Source organism: Rana temporaria, chromosome 11 (genome assembly GCF_905171775.1).
Source record: "Rana temporaria chromosome 11, aRanTem1.1, whole genome shotgun sequence".
Lineage (NCBI taxonomy): Eukaryota > Metazoa > Chordata > Amphibia > Anura > Ranidae > Rana > Rana temporaria.
In genome coordinates this window covers 148680878-148697085 of record NC_053499.1, presented here as the reverse complement: position 1 = coordinate 148697085, position 16208 = coordinate 148680878, and the positions used below count along the sequence as shown (strand labels likewise).

General features: G+C 45.6%; 1 protein-coding gene across 2 annotated transcripts in view; it reads left to right on the top strand.

Moving 5' to 3' along the window:
* LOC120917848 overlaps positions 1-13530 on the top strand; it is a 28448-nt gene extending 14918 nt beyond the window's left edge. For both annotated transcript variants that reach the window (XM_040329415.1, XM_040329414.1), the window contains 6 exons: positions 1924-2039; positions 3239-3294; positions 6000-6052; positions 8745-8872; positions 11055-11211; positions 13150-13530. In XM_040329415.1, coding sequence (XP_040185349.1) covers positions 1924-2039; positions 3239-3294; positions 6000-6052; positions 8745-8872; positions 11055-11211; positions 13150-13162 — 523 coding nt within the window. In that variant the 3' untranslated portion in view covers positions 13163-13530. The remainder of the gene's footprint in view (positions 1-1923; positions 2040-3238; positions 3295-5999; positions 6053-8744; positions 8873-11054; positions 11212-13149) is intronic.
* Positions 13531-16208: the final 2678 nt, after the last annotated feature.

Genomic DNA, 16208 nt, shown 5'->3' with positions numbered 1-16208 from the left:
CTGTATTCTCAAAGCACTTTCTCCGTAAGTTGCGGCGGCGTAGCGTAAATAGGCCGGCGTAAGCCCGCCTAATTCAAATGTGGAACAGGGGGGCATGTTTTATGTAAATAACTTGTGACCTGACGTGATTGACGTTTTTTCACGAACGGCGCATGCTCTGTCCGTGGAATATCCCAGTGTGCATTGCTCCAAAGTATGCTGCAAGGACGTATTGGTTTCGACGTGAACGTCCAGCCCCATTCACGGACGACTTACGCAAACGACGTAAAAAAAATTAAAAATTTGACGCGGGAACAACGTCCATACTTAACATTGGTACGCCGCATGTACGCCTCATATAGCAGGGGTAACTTTATGCCGGGAAAAGCCTAACGTAAACGGCGTATCTGTACTGCGTCGGCCGGGCGTACGTTCGTGAATTCACGTATCTAGCTGATTTACATATTTTTAGGCGTAAATCAGCGTACACGCCCCTAGCGGCCAGCGTAAATATGCAGTTAAGATCCAACGTCGTAACAGACTTACGCCGGTCGGATCAAATAGAAATCTATGCGTAACAGATTCTAAGAATCAGGCGCATAGATACGACCACCCAGACTCAGAGATACGCCGTCGTATCTCCTTTGACAATCTGGGCCTCTATTCCTTTTAATTTTACCCGGTGATCCTGCCAGTAACACCCTTCCTGTCCTAGAGTGACAACACTCATTGGAGGATAGAGTCTGTCATTCTAGAACAAGGTGTGTGTTAGGACTACAGAACACCCACCACTCTTCTCTTCTCTATCCCTTTCATGACTAAGCCTATTTCTGACATTTGTTGCTTACAAGTTAAAATATGTTTTTTTTTTCCTCAAAATTTTCATAGAACCCCCAAACATTATATATATATTTTTTTAGCAGAGAATCTAGAAAATAAAATGGCGCTTGTTGCCATATCTTATGCTCCTAGAGGGGGAACCCATGTCGTTTTTTTATTTAAAATTTGGCGTGGATTTCGCCTGTGGGAGGGAGGAGCTTGCCTTAGAACAGGTTCACACTGGGGCGACTTCCTGTAAAGTTGCCTCACTGTGAACAGGGATCCGACTTGGAGGCGACTTCCACTGAAATCAATGGGTACAGGTCGCCAAAAAGTCGGATTCAAGTAGTACAGGAACCTTTTCTGAAGTCGGAGCGAGTAGTGTACATTAAGACGGCTCTCATTCACTTCCATTCATTTTCTCGACCGCACGACTTGGGGCGTCTTGAAGTCGGATCCCGGGTCGCCCCCGTGTGAACCGGCTCTAAGTGTTCTTGGAATGAGTAAACACAGAAAGGAGCAATACATTTTAGTTACAGTAATACCTCGGATTGTAAGCAACGCGGTTAACGAGCATTTCGCAATACGAGCTATTACTTTAAAAAAAATCCTGACTCAGTTTGCGAGTGTTGTCTGTCTCACAAAACAAGCAGAATTCAGACCTCTGCAGTGTGCAGTACCACATTTGGCCAGAGGTGGGGCGCTGGTGACACTCTGTTCCCTAGAGTTTTCTGAACCTCTCCGAGGGTTTCCGAGTCCATCCCAGCGGCTCTGATCGGTCTCTGAGTATTTCAGAGTCTCTCCGGCGCCCCCCCACCTCTGGCCAAATGTGGTACTGCATACAATGGAAGTCAATGTGGAACAAATTATCTTCATTTCCATTGTGTTCTATGGGGAAACTCGCTTTGATATGCGAGTGCTTTGGATTACAAGCATTCTCCTGGAACGGATTATGCTCGAAATTCAAGGTTCCACTGGTGTCATGGGACAGGAAGTCAAGATAAGTTTCCCTAACAGGGACATAGACACTGATACAAAAAAAAAAAGACAAATATTGTAATCTTTATCCAGTCCACTGAAGACAAATAAAAAAGTAAAATAAAAGATAAATAAATTCTCTTCCAGATCTAGTAATGAACATTTCCGCTTTGAGCAGTGGGGCGACTATGATATAAATGTGGCGATTGAAGGCCAGGAGAGGAAGACACTTAAAATGGAAGGACTTCGCAATCGTTCATATGGTGAGAAAGCTCTGCCTGCAAAATGCTTCACCTTTCTATTCTATTAGATTGTAAGCTCTTATATACATGGCCCTCTTGTGTTTTTTTTTTGTATTGTAACTATACTGTATCCCTTTCATAGGCGTGCGCACAGGGTGTGCCAGGGGTGCCTGGGCATACCCTAATGACCCTGTGCTGGGCAGATTCCCCCAGCTGCTTGGCTGCAGAGAAAGGGACTGGGGAATCTCTGTCCTCAGTCCCTTTCTCTGTCCCTAAAGTCAGGCATCAGGGGTCTGTTTAGCCCCAAAGGGTTGACCATTTTTCGAATGACCTGAATTTGAATTGTTTGGAAAATTTTGAATTTGTTAGAAAAGGAATAAACAAAACGAAATTAAACACATTTCAATAACAAATAACCAAAAGCTAGTCCAAATTTTTATTCGGACTGAAACAAATTGCACATGTCTAGTTTGTGTCTCTGCCCCTCCCACAATGGTGAGATTTCCTGCAGTAATTTGTCTCTCTGCCCCTCCCACAATGGTGAGATTTCCTGCAGTAGTTTGTGTCTCTGCCCCTCCCACAATGGTGAGATTTCCTGCAGTAGTTTGTGTCCCTGCCCCTCCCACAATGGTGAGATTTCCTGCAGTAATTTGTCTCTCTGCCCCTCCCACAATGGTGAGATTTCCTGCAGTAGTTTGTGTCTCTGCCCCTCCCACAATGGTGAGATTTCCTGCAGTAATTTGTCTCTCTGCCCCTCCCACAATGGTGAGATTTCCCTGCAGTAGTTTGTGTCTCTGCCCCTCCCACAATGGTGACATTTCCCTGCAGTAGTTTGTGTCTCTGCCCCTCCCACAATGGTGAGATTTCCCTGCAGTAGTTTGTGTCTCTGCCCCTCCCACAATATCGTAACCCCCTCCCCCCCATAACATCATAAACGATCGCTTTCACAGATGGTCTGTCTAGTAATTGCTTTATTGCATATTATAGAGATGATATATAGAGGGTGACACTATAATATGGACAAGATTTTGGATAATAGACAAAGTTTTGTTGGGTTGGTATGGCCATTGAGGACCCCCCCCCCCCCCCCAAAAAAAAAATCCAATTTTCATTTGGAGTGGAATTATCCTTAATATTGTACTAGGAGACCATGCAGTAAAAGTGCCAGAATAGATGAGATATTTCCTAGCATTGGTAACATTATGTTCTTCATTTTATAGGTCTGAGAAACTGGGCAGAATTCCACCGATATATCATGTTTTTGATGGTGTTTGAGGTATGTGAAATAGTATGCGTGAGACTGACCCAGGAAGAGAGACATGGATGAAGTGACAAATGACACAAATCTATGGACATGGATGGAAAGAATGACATTTGACACAAATTGAGAACCATGGGTGGATAAAGTGACAGATGACACAAACCTATAGACATGAATGGGCAGAGTGACAGATGACACAAACCTATAGACATGAATGGGCAGAGTGACAGATGACACAAACCTAGAGACACAAATGGACAGATTGATAGATCACACAAACCTAGAGACATGAATGGGCAGAGTGACAAATGATATAAACCTAGAGACATGAATGGACAGAGTGACTGTAACGGAATGACCCGGGACACCCAGAGACTTTGTGAGGATGGGGGATACTCCTGTGTCAGCGTCACTGATAACTCTTGGGTCTGAGTCCACCCTGTGCCTTTTGGGCATGGGGTGGCAAGTGAATCATAATTCATGTATTACATGAGATAGGACATCACTGATAGTTCGTATTGCAGGATTTTGAGATACTGCAAGATGTTGGCCCAACCAGTCAATAGTGACTCATTCTATGCTTAGCCCTGACTAGTGACATGCTAATTGAGTCAGGGCTCCTGGAAGACATTCCATTGTCCTTGTGTAAAGGTGTTAACCCAGGTCTGCTCCCAGAACTCTAATTATGCATGCTAAATACTGTTTATGTGTGATAACACTGTCTACAGCCTGTTGATGCTCAGAGGTGTGAATAGGTGTCAAGCTGTATGCGGAGACGAAACGTCTGCCTAGGGAACTCAGTGGGTGAAGGTGTTTTGTTGTTATGCTGTTAATTAAGGAATGTTTAGTAATTAGCCTTAGTGTGTGATTAGGGGGGTGGAGATCTCATTGTTGCTTTAATGCTTTGTACTGTATAAAAAGCTGAGAAGAAACCATTAAAGTATCATTACATTTGGAACAAGCACAGAGCTGTGTCTCGTCTTGATTCTGGGCAAATGAAATGGGAACGGGTCCTGTCGGTTGGAGTGTCGATAAGCTGTCTTGGATGTGATGGAAGGTCGTAAACGGTGGTGACCGTTACAGTGACAGATGTCACAAACCTAGAGACATGAATGGACAGAGTGACAGATGACACAAACCTAGAGACATGAATGGACAGATGACACAAACCTAGAGACACGAATGGACAGATTGATAGATCACACAAACCTAGAGACACGAATGGACAGATTGATAGATCACACAAACCTAGAGACATGAATGGGCAGAGTGACAGATGACACAAACCTAGAGACACGAATGGACAGAGTGACAGATGACACAAACCTAGAGACATGAATGGGCAGAGTGACAAATGATATAAACCTAGAGACATGAATGGGCAGAGTGACAAATGATATAAACCTAGAGACATCAATGGGCAGAGTGACAAATGATATAAACCTAGAGACATGAATGGGCAGAGTGACAAATGATATAAACCTAGAGACATGAATGGGCAGAGTGACAAATGATATAAACCTAGAGACATGAATGGGCAGAGTGACAAATGATATAAACCTAGAGACATTAATGGGCAGAGTGACAAATTATATAAACCTAGAGACATTAATGGGCAGAGTGACAGATGACACAAACCTAGAGACATGAATGAAAAGAGTGACAGAGGACACAAACCTAGAGACATGAATGAAAAGAGTGACAGATGTCACAAACCTAGAGACATGAATGAAAAGAGTGACAGATGACACAAACCTAGAGACACGAATGGACAGAGTGACAGATGACAAAAACCTAGAGACATGAATAGACAGAGTGACAGATGACACAAACCTAGAGACATTAATGGGCAGAGTGACAAATGATATAAACCTAGAGACATTAATGGGCAGAGTGACAAATGATATAAACCTAGAGACATGAATGGGCAGAGTGACAAATGGTATAAACCTAGAGACATGAATGGGCAGAGTGACAAATGATATAAACCTAGAGACATGAATGGGCAGAGTGACAAATGATATAAACCTACAGACATCAATGGGCAGAGTGACAAATGATATAAACCTAGAGACATGAATGGGCAGAGTGACAAATGATATAAACCTAGAGACATTAATGGGCAGAGTGACAAATGATATAAACCTAGAGACATTAATGGGCAGAGTGACAAATGATATAAACCTAGAGACATTAATGGGCAGAGTCACAAATGATATAAACCTAGAGACATCAATGGGCAGAGTGACAGATGACACAAGCCTAGAGACATGAATGAAAAGAGTGACAGATGACACAAACCTAGAGACATGAATGGGCAAAGTGACAGATGACACATTCTGAATAATCAGAATGACACAGACTGACACACATGGATAAAGTGACAGATGACACAGACTGACACACATGGATAAAGTGACAGATGACACAGACTGGCACACATGGATAAAGTGACAGATGACACAGACTGGGGGACATGGATAGGTAGAATAATGGATGACGTAGGCAGACAGACATGGATGGGTAAAATGAAAATAATACAGACCGAGGACCATGGAAGGGTAAAGTGACAGATGACACACACTTATAGACATGGGTTGATAAAGTGACAGATGACACCAGTTCCATTCCCTCAGCTGTCTCTGATACAATGTACAGGAATGTTACATATTTATGTTGTGTAATGATGACTTGGTTCTCTCTGATCTTTGTCCCCATAGACGGGGGAATTGGTACATCTGAACGTGGTCAGCATTCCTCAGACTACAAGACAGTAAGTAGAAATCAGCCGACAGTCAGGAATTCCAGTTGTCGGCTCGGATCGGATTCTTTCTTCTAATTCTTTGACGTCAGTGAAGTTAATTATCTCAATTAGGATTTAATTCCCCCCTGTGTGGTCCTATATATCACCCCGGGTGTATTTTCTACAACTATAGGAAGAGTTCATGTTCCAATTCCAATCTATTGGAAGAATTAGAGGGATGAGATTACAAATATGTGAACTCTGAACCAGCATACTGTCCACTGTACAAGTATTAATGTTATTGAGATATTCAAAGATACAGGGAAAAAAAATATGGGTGAGAGAGGGAGGATAGAAAAAGGGGGAAGGGGGAGAGAAAAGAGAGGTGAAAAAGAAAAAAGAGGGAAAGAAAAGAAGGGGCTGAGAGGGAAGGATGGAGAGAGAAAGAAGGGGGAGGGAGAATGGGGAGATAAAAGGAGGGGGAAGAGAGAGAGAGAGGGAGAAAAAAGGAGGGGGTGGGAAAGTGAGATGGGATGTGGGGGGAGAGAGAGAGGGGGGTTAGGAAGAGGCGAGAGTGGAGAGGGGGGGAGAAAGGGAAGAGGGGTAAAGAGGTAAAGAGGGGAGGGGCAAGAAAAAAAAGGGGGAGGGAAGAGGGGGGAGAAAGGGGAGAGAAAAGTGAGGGGAAAAAGAAAAGGAGGAAAGAAAAGAAGGGTGTGACGGAGAAAGAGGGAGAGAGAAGAGGAAAGAAAAAGAAGGGGAGAGAAAAAAGGGGGAGGGGAGAGAGAGAGAAGGGAGAAAGAAAAGAGGGGGAGAGATAAAAGGGGAGAGAAAAGAGAGTGGAGAAAAAAAAGGAGGAGAGAGAAAAGGGGGGGAGAGAGAGAGAGAGGGGAGGAAAGAGAGGGGGGAGAAAAGGGGGTGAGAGAGAGGGAAAGAGAGAGAGAGAAGGGGGAGAAAAAAGGGGGGGAGAGTGTGGGGGGAAAGAGAGAGGGGGATAGGAAGGGGAGAGAGTGGAGAGGGGTGAGAAAGGGAAGAGGGGGAAAGAGGTAAAGAGAGGGTAGTGGGGGAGAGGATAAAAAAGAGGGGGGCCAGAATAAAATGGGGGAGGGGGAAAAGTGGGGGAAAAGGAGGTAGAAAGGGGAGGGAAAAGTGAGGGGAGGGAAAAGAGGGAAAGAAAAGAAGGGGGTGAGAGAAAAAGGGGGGAGAGAGAGAGAGAGATGAAGGGGGAAGAGAGGGGGGAGAAAAAGGGGGAGGGAGAGAGAGGGAGGGAGAGAGAGAAGGGGGAAAAGAGGGGGGAGAAAAAGGGGTTGGGGGGTGGGGGGAAAGAGAGAGGGGGATAGGAAGGGGAGAGAGTGGAGAGGGGCGAGAAAGGGAAGAGGGGGAAAGAGGTAAAGAGAGGTGAAGGGGAGAGAGAATAAAAAAGAGGGGGGGCAAGAAAAAAAAGGGGAGGGGGAAAAGTGGCGGAAGAGGAGGTAGAAAGGGGAGGGAAAAGTGAGGGGAGGGAAAAGAGGGAAAGAAAAGAAGGGGGTGAGAGAAAAAGGGAGGGGAGAGAGAGAGAGAGAGAGATGAGGGGGGAGAAAAAGGGGGGAGGGAGAGAGAGGGAAGGAGAGAGAGAAGGGGGAAAAAGGGGGGGAAAGAGAGAGGGGGATAGGAAGGGGAGAGAGTGGAGAGGGGCGAGAAAGGGAAGATGGGGGAAAAAGGTAAAGAGAGGGGAAGGGGATAGAGAATAAAAAAGGGGGAGGGCGAAAAAGGGGGGAAGAGGAGGTAGAAAGGTGAGGGGAGGGAAAAGAGGGAAAGAAAAGAAGGGGGTGAGAAAAGAGGAGGGAGAGAGAAGAGGGTAAAAAAAAAAAGAAGCCGAGAGAGGGAAGAGGGGTAAAGAGAGGAGGAGGGGTGATAAATAATATTGAACTTACCTCCTTTCCTCTTGATATTATCTCTTACCCTAATATTTAACTAGGAAGTGTGGAGGGAGGGGCCCACAATGATTTATTTTATTTCACTATAGTAGAAGTTCAGTAAATCCAGCAAAATTTTGCTCCCCAGGCGATCGCAAGAAAAGATTGATGTGATTTGGTGGCTCATTGCTCCCTCTTCATCAGGGCTGGGAAACTACAGAACATAAAATAAAAATAAAATAATATAGATGTATTATTTAATATGTCCTAATGCCAAGATGCGGTTATATGAGAACAATGTTCTATATCCTATGTGTAGTATGTAATGTTCTATAATTATAACTACCGACACACCTGATCATTTTCTATGACCTGTCCGTTTCCACACACCTCCAATCCTACCGGTAATAAATATTCTGTTTATTGGGCAATGCTGAAATGTATTCGGTCCTCCCAATAAGTAAACATATGGGATAGAGCGATGGCTGGATTTATAGAGATAGATAATATTAGAGAATAACCTTATGCGGCATCATACATCATCATACATCATAAATTGGTCACACTAAGCTAAGGATACGGCACTAATGATCCCCCCCTGCGGGTGTGCCGGTACACACTTGTTGGCGGTTGCGGTTGTACATGTAGGGCACACCGTCGGCATAGATATAGGCTCTGGTGTAGGAACTCATTGCAGATTATGGTGAAGAGCCATGCTGGCCTTTCTTTATGGGGAAATCTGAACTAGTTTGGAATGGGATTGATCAGCCAAGCAGCCAGAACACAATTATCATCTCTTCTTATTACTAATTATCTCCGTTATGTTCCAGTTTTACTCTAGGTTACATGTTTCTCCTGGATGGTAGGAAGGAGGGAATCCAAAGCTCCAATGTTCTCCTCTCACAGTATGCGGAGGATGAGGACATCAAAGATCATTACGTGTTCAACTTCACAGCAGGTAAGAGCGAGCACACCCCTACAGGTCACAGATGGTATACACCGGACCTCTAGATGGGTTGGATCCATCTGATTGGAGATCCTGGAAACCAAGCCGGGCTTTATTGGACAGAAATAAGAAGTACATGCTAGGAGACCCAAAACCTCAGGGGGGAGCTATACCAGTGAATATACACCCTCTATGGACCGGAGATCCCATATACTTCCTATTCTACTCATTGCATTATAAGAACAATCTTTTCAGGTTAAATTACAATTTGAATTTTGAGTATTAAAGTAGAACAAAACATCAAATCTGATCTCAGGTCTTCCCTTGAGTCTTGCCCCATTGTACAAAAGGGGGAACAGGGGGCCCCTGAGTGCACTCAGTCTGGGGCCCCCTGTTGTTCTCCTTTTTTGTCTGTTACAGAGAACAGCTTCGCTCTATAGGGAGCTGCCACTAGTGTCACTATTGTGTTTCCCCGAAAATAAGCCCGGGTCTTATATTAATTTTGGCAACAAAAGACACAGTAGGGCATATTTTCGGGGTAGGTCTTACTATGTAATGTGCCGTCTTCTCTCCCCCTCTCCCCCCCTGCCTGACAGGAATCCCCAGTGTGAACTGAGTTAAAATGCTTGTGAAATCCTATAATCCACTATTACAGTATTATATAATGTACAATGTGTGTGTTTCTGTAATATAATTGTGCCAAATACCTTCGTTAGAGCGCCGTTCTGCACTTCTGTGACCGGCCGGAGCTCTCTTCCCCGCAATTATATTACAGAAACACACACATTGTACATTATATACTCCTGTAATAGAGTGGATTATAGGATTTTACAAGCATTTTAAACTACGGCTTATTTTGCAGCCTTCCTGGAAAATTACTCTAGGTCTTATTTTCGGGGTAGGTCTTACTTTCAGTGGTGTTGCCCTTTAAAAAAAAAATACTTTTTGCGCTAAGAGCAAGAATTCAGGGTCCATAAATGTAGATTAAAAGTCCATACAATCCATAATTGAAAAAGGGCAACACTAGTGACAAAAAATGTAAAATGTACTGAAAATGGAAAGGTTTTGTTTAAAATTTTTGATAAGAGGGGAAGGGGAACCAAGGAAGGAAAAAATCTAAGCAGGTCAACTCAACTTCAGTTTTAAATAGATTACATTTTAGGCCCGTACACACGATCGGATTTTCCTACGGGAATTGTGTGATGACAGGCTGTTGTCAGAAAATCTGGCCGTTTGTAAGCTCCATCGGACAATTCTTGTCTAATTTTCCGCCAACAAATTTTGGATAGCATGCTTTAAAGTGGTTGTAAGCCCTTTACAACCACTTTTACCTACAAGTAAGATTAGATTATGGCTTACATATAGGTGATAGATATATATCCTAAACCTCCACGGTTTTGGAGATATTTCCAATAATGACAGGTGCCGATGTCTACGGCGCATGCGCCGTAGACAACGGCGCAGGCACTCTTTACAGACGTCGATTGTGCATTTCTAAAGAAGATTGGGCCGTGACTGGCGGCTCCGGCTCGCATGTGCAGGAGTGACATCATCGCGGCTCCGGCCAATCACCGCGCCGGAGCCGCGATACCCGGAAGTAACCCCGGGGAAAGATGTCGGCCGCCCGAGTGGTGTACGAGGACTGTTGTGGGGGCTTCGATCGGAGGTGTACAGAAGTCCATCGGACAAAACTCCAAAGTACAAACACGCATGCTCAGAAGCAATGCTCGCCATAACACAACATTAACAGAAGTTGCCCAAAGGGTGGCGCTAAAGAGCTGAAAAAACACGTAGTTTGCCGACCGACAATTCTTTGCTGTTTGTATGCAAGACAAGTTCATGGCCAACGCCAATCAGACAAAAGTCCTATGGAAAATCCGATCGTGTGTACCAGGCTTAAATTGGCTAAAGTGTATCATAATTTTTTCATAAAATATTCTTTCACCTTCTTTTTTCATACTTTTTTCCCCCCCATCTGGTGCTGCTGATCTCCTATCGCTTCCTTCAATCAGTGTTAATTTTGGCAACAAATTTTAATTTAGTTTTAGTCTTCAGCTTGTAGTCTTCATCAGGGGGAATGTGTTAGGGTGACAACACAGGAGCACAATTGGGAGACAGTTGTCACCTCATAACAAGAACATGACACCTGCATTTTTCTTTTTTTGTTGTAATTTACCTTCATCCATTCTTGCAGGAGGTAAAACATACAATGTGTGCGCCAAGCTCGATCAGAAGACCAGCCCCTTTGTCTATAACGGAAAGCCGCCAGTCGGATTCACACACGAATGTATCGCCGATTTCACGATGGCTCCTGCGCACAAAGGGTGGGGCGTAGTTGAGTTTTATTTCAGGTACGGGTCACTGAGTAATTATTAATGTTGGCCGCATTCTGTTGATTTGACCGATGTAAGGGCTTGTTTACACTTGACTAAATTTCTAACGCTTAACAAGCGCTTCTATAGCGTTTGTATGGTGTTCATATGGGCGTCAGACTGGCGTCAATGAGCTTTAGTATGGGGGCATTTTAAAAAACGCTTCCTAAATTAAGGTGACCAGATTTTTTAAATGAAATCTGGAGACATATATTTTTTTTTACTAGTTATGGCGGCAATCAGCGACTCTCTGCCCGTTGCTGCCGCCGCCCGCCTCACAGCCTCTGAAGTCTCACTCTCCGGGCCCCGGCTACTACTGGATGGGGAGCGGCGGAAGATCCCTCCGCCAGGGAAGGCAAGGAGATAGGCAGGTGACTGGCTGGGACTTGAGCCAAGGCAGAAGAACATGCGAGCGGAGCTGAATGGGCACCCGAAACTGAAGAAATATTCCCTCCGCTCCGACCAGCACATGATCATCAGAAAGGGGCACAGGTAATGAAAAAAAATCCCCCCCCTATGTGTAATTCAGATTTTTTTTTTTATTATTCTGCACTGTATTCTCTGTAGAAATATGGCACAGGTCTAGGAAAAGATGAGACTTTGAATTATATGCTCTGTTGGATTTTGTATCGTCTGTGGACTTTGGACTTTGTTCGTTATTGGAAGTTAAATTAAAATGCATTCTCTGGAGAGCCTGGTGTGTTGCTGCGAAACAACAAATCTTTATAGTCATCATACTAATATCTAAATATCAATTATCTAATCGGACTCCACTATACACATTTATATTACTACAGTCTGTACGCGGCATTAGAGTGAAAAAATAATTAATAGAAGATGAACAGGAAGTCAGAGAAGCGATTCACTTTTTGCATACTTACTGTATCGGGGCGGCCCGTCAATTAAGGGCGCACGGGACGACGTCCCCCCCATCCATCGCCACCTCCTCTATCCATGCGTCTGGCCCCTTACGAAAATACAAAATCAGAGATTACTTCTATGAAAACTCTGGGGCAGATCCACAGAGATCTGCACCCGCGCAGCGTATCAGAGATACGCTGAGCCGCCGTACCTTACCTGGCTTTAAATCGAATCCTTAAAGATTTTGCGCCGTAAAATACATTACGGCGGCATAGTCTATCTCTGGCGGCGGAATTCAAATCGGTGATTAGGGGGCATGTTTCATTTAAATGAAGCGCGTGCGCCGTCCCGAAATTTCCCGCCGTGCATTGCGCTAAATGATGTCGCTAGGACGTCATTTTTTTTAACATAGACGTGAATTACGTCCATCCCGATTCACGGACGACTTACGCAAAAAAAAATTAAACGCGGGAACGACGGCCATACTTAACATGGCAAATCTAACTATACTCCGCAAAAAAGCAGCTTTAACTATACGCCGGAAAAAGCCGACTACAGACGACGTAAGAGAATGCGACGGCCGCTCGTACATTCGTGGATCGTCGGAAATAGCTAATTTGCATACCCGACGCGGAAAACTACGCAAACTCCACCCAGCGGACGCCGAAGTATTGCATCTACGATCCGAAGGCGTATGCCTGTCGGCTCAAACCCAGATGCCGTCGTATCTTGGTTTGAGGATTCAAACTAAAGATACGACGCGGGAAATTTTAAAGTACGCCGGCGTATCAGTAGATACGCCGGCGTACTCTCACTGTGGATCTGGCCCTCCATGTCCAAATGATAAGCAGATCCAGGGTAACAGGTAACTACATTTGTATTCAAATGTTGACTTTTCTTGAAAAAGTCAAGTTTATCCCTCCCCCTTCTCCTGAGACCCAATAGTTGTGCTTAAGAAGGAGGCAGCTTCGTGCTCAACTTGGAATGAATTTGGTTAAAATGTTGCAATATTTTTATTTCTGTTATTGATAAACTTTTTTATCTTTGATTTGACAGGAAGGAGCAATGACTCTGTGGCCAGGCTGCCAGTCATCGTAGTTCATCCAGTAATGTGATCAGCCATCCAGTATAAGATTACCATTGTTCCTGTTGTATCAGATTCTTTCCCCTGTGTCCATATTTTAGGCATGTCTGATCTTTTGTATGATGTTTATTCTTATAGTAGGGGGATTCTGTATATTAGAACATGAACCTCACTATACAGAGGGCGCTTGTCACTGCCGCATGGCGTTCCCGTCTGTCCGTTCATGTAGCCAAGCTGAGACCTCTATTTGTATTTAAATATTTTAACGGCTAACTGGGGAAGATTTTAATGTTCAATATCACTAAAAAGCTGCAGTCTTATCTATGGAATAAAATAAATATTTTTGCATTCAACTTCTTGTGTTTACTTATACGTTGGCTCTCGCGCAGGCCACTAGCCTCACTAGCCACACTCGCAGGCCACTAGCCTCACTAGCCGCACTCGCCCCCGACTCCCGTGCGCGTGCCCGGCGGGCGCGATCGCTCGTTACATGCTATAAAAATGCACTGATTACTGTGAAAATGACAATTACAGTTTGGGAGTTAACCACTAGGGGGCGCTGAAGGGGTTAAGTGTGACCTCATGTGTGTTTCTAACTGTAGGGGGCGGGGCTGGACCTGTGACATCATTGATCGTGTTTCCCTATATAAGGGAACACACGATCGATGACGGCGCCACAGTGAAGAACGGGGAAGCTGTGTTTACACACAGCTCTCCCCGTTCTTCAGCTCCGGGGACCGACCGCGAGACTCCAGCGGCGATCGGGTCCAAGGGTCCCGCGGCCGCGGTCACGGAGCTTCGGACTGGATTGTCATTCTGCCAGCGTAAATGTGCAGGAGGCGGTCCTTAAGTGGTTAAGCCGGTCGTAGATGGATCGAAATTCAGCCAATTTAGCAGGGACTGGCTGAGTTATTGTATTCCCTCCGCCAGCAGAACACAATAGCGCTGCAGGAGTGATTTCACATTCTATGTGGATGGGAGAATCGGTACTCCTTTTTTTTAACCCGATGGTTGAACAAAAAAAAAGTACAAAGTTTGGCCTGTCTGACTTCGATATCGCTGCACGCTTTGTGTTCGGGGGACCCCACATGGTTCCCATGGATATGAATGGGACTGCCTGCATGAGGATGCACAGAACACCTGCACATCCCCATGTGGGCAAACATGGCCCTCACACGGGTATAAGCTTAAAGGGGTTGTAAACCTTTTGTGTTTCTTCACCTTAATGGATCCTATGCATTAAGGTGAAAAAACACCTTGCAGTCACGGCCCCCCCCCCTCTGAGCCCCCATTTTACCTACCTGAGCCCCGAATTTCCGAGGGCGCGATCCCACATCGTTCTCTCCATGTCTGATCGGCTCTTCATTGGATAAATTGATAGCAGTCATTGGCTCCCTCTGCTGTAAATCAAATCCAATGACGTGGCTGCCGGGGGGCGGGGCCGAGTCATACAATCGGCGGCTATGGACACCGATGGTATGGCACGGGAGCGCGCCCGCAAGGTAACCCCCTCGGGAGAGAGCCACCAAAAAAAACAGGTTGACAATATACTGAAAGGCTTGCCAGTTATTGGCTCTCTTTTCCTCAACACAGACACAGCTTGGGAGGAAAGGACTGCCGATAACCAGCAAGTCTGTTTACATGTGATCAGCTGTGATTGGACACAGGTGAAGTGCCGCTGTGGCATTTACCACGATCTGTGATCAGCTGTGTCCAAAGGACACAGCGGTCACAGAACGCGCCCGATGCGTGCTCCAGGAGGCGTGCGGGAGGTGGGGTTCTTGGAGGACGTCCAGTGCCCACAGGAGGAGAAGGGAGGGAGAAGAAGGAGCAGATCGTCTCTTTCCTGTCCTGTCCGTATGAGGAAGGAGGGAGTGGGAACTGTCAGTGCAGGCTCTGGGCTGTATGAGAGAGATGCTCTCAGCTCAGAGTCCTGCTGATGGATACTGATAGGCGGCATTGATGAGCACTAATAACTGGCACTGATGGACACTGATAGGGGGCATTGATGAGCACTGATAAGTGGCACTGATAGGGGACATTGATGACCACTGATAAGTGGCACTGATAAGGGGCATTGATGACCACTGATAAGTGGCACTGATGAGCACTTATAAGGGGCATTGATGAGCACTGATAAGTGGCACTGATAGGGGACATTATTGACCACTGATAAGTGGCACTGATGGGCACTGATAAGGGGCATTGATGAGCACTGATAATTGGCACCAATGGGCACTGATAGGGGCATTGATGAGCACTGATATGTGGCACTGAGAGGCAGCACTTATGGGCACTGATAGGTGGCATTAATGAGCACTGATATGTGGCACTGATATGTGGCACTCATGAGCACTGATATGTGGCACTGATGGGCACTGATAGGTGGCATTAATGGACACTGATAGACAGCACTGATAGGCAGCACAGATGGGCACTGATAAGTGGAATTGATGAGCACTGATAGGAAGCACTGATGGGCAGCACAGATTGGCACTGATAAGTGGAATTGATGAGCACTGATAGGCAGCACTGATAGGCAGCACAGATGGGCACTGATAAGTGGAATTAATAAGCACTGATGGGCAGCACTGATAGGCAGCACTGATGACCACTGATAGGCAGCACTGATAGGGCTGCACTGATGATCAGTGTAAACATCAGTCTTGCTGGTTAACGGCTCCCCTTTCCTCAAACAGACACATTGTGGGAAGAAAGGACTGACAAGTCTATTTACATGAGACCAGCTGATCACAAGGTAAAGGGCTGCTGTGGTCAGCCCTTTTGTCAAGTCACCTGTGGCCAGGTGACAAGTGCACCCCGTTGGGGTCAGGGATGCACCACAGGGTAGTGAACCCTATGGCCGTCTGCTGCGATCAGAGAGGAAGCGTGAGCCCAAGATTCCCCAGGGCGCGGAGTCTAAGACCCAGCTTTGTGTTCACCAGAGCCTCTAGTGGTGAGGATGGCCTTCGCCGCAGCTGGATCCAGGTCGTGACCCCTGGGGTCCCCAAGGTCACGCTCCGCAGGGAGA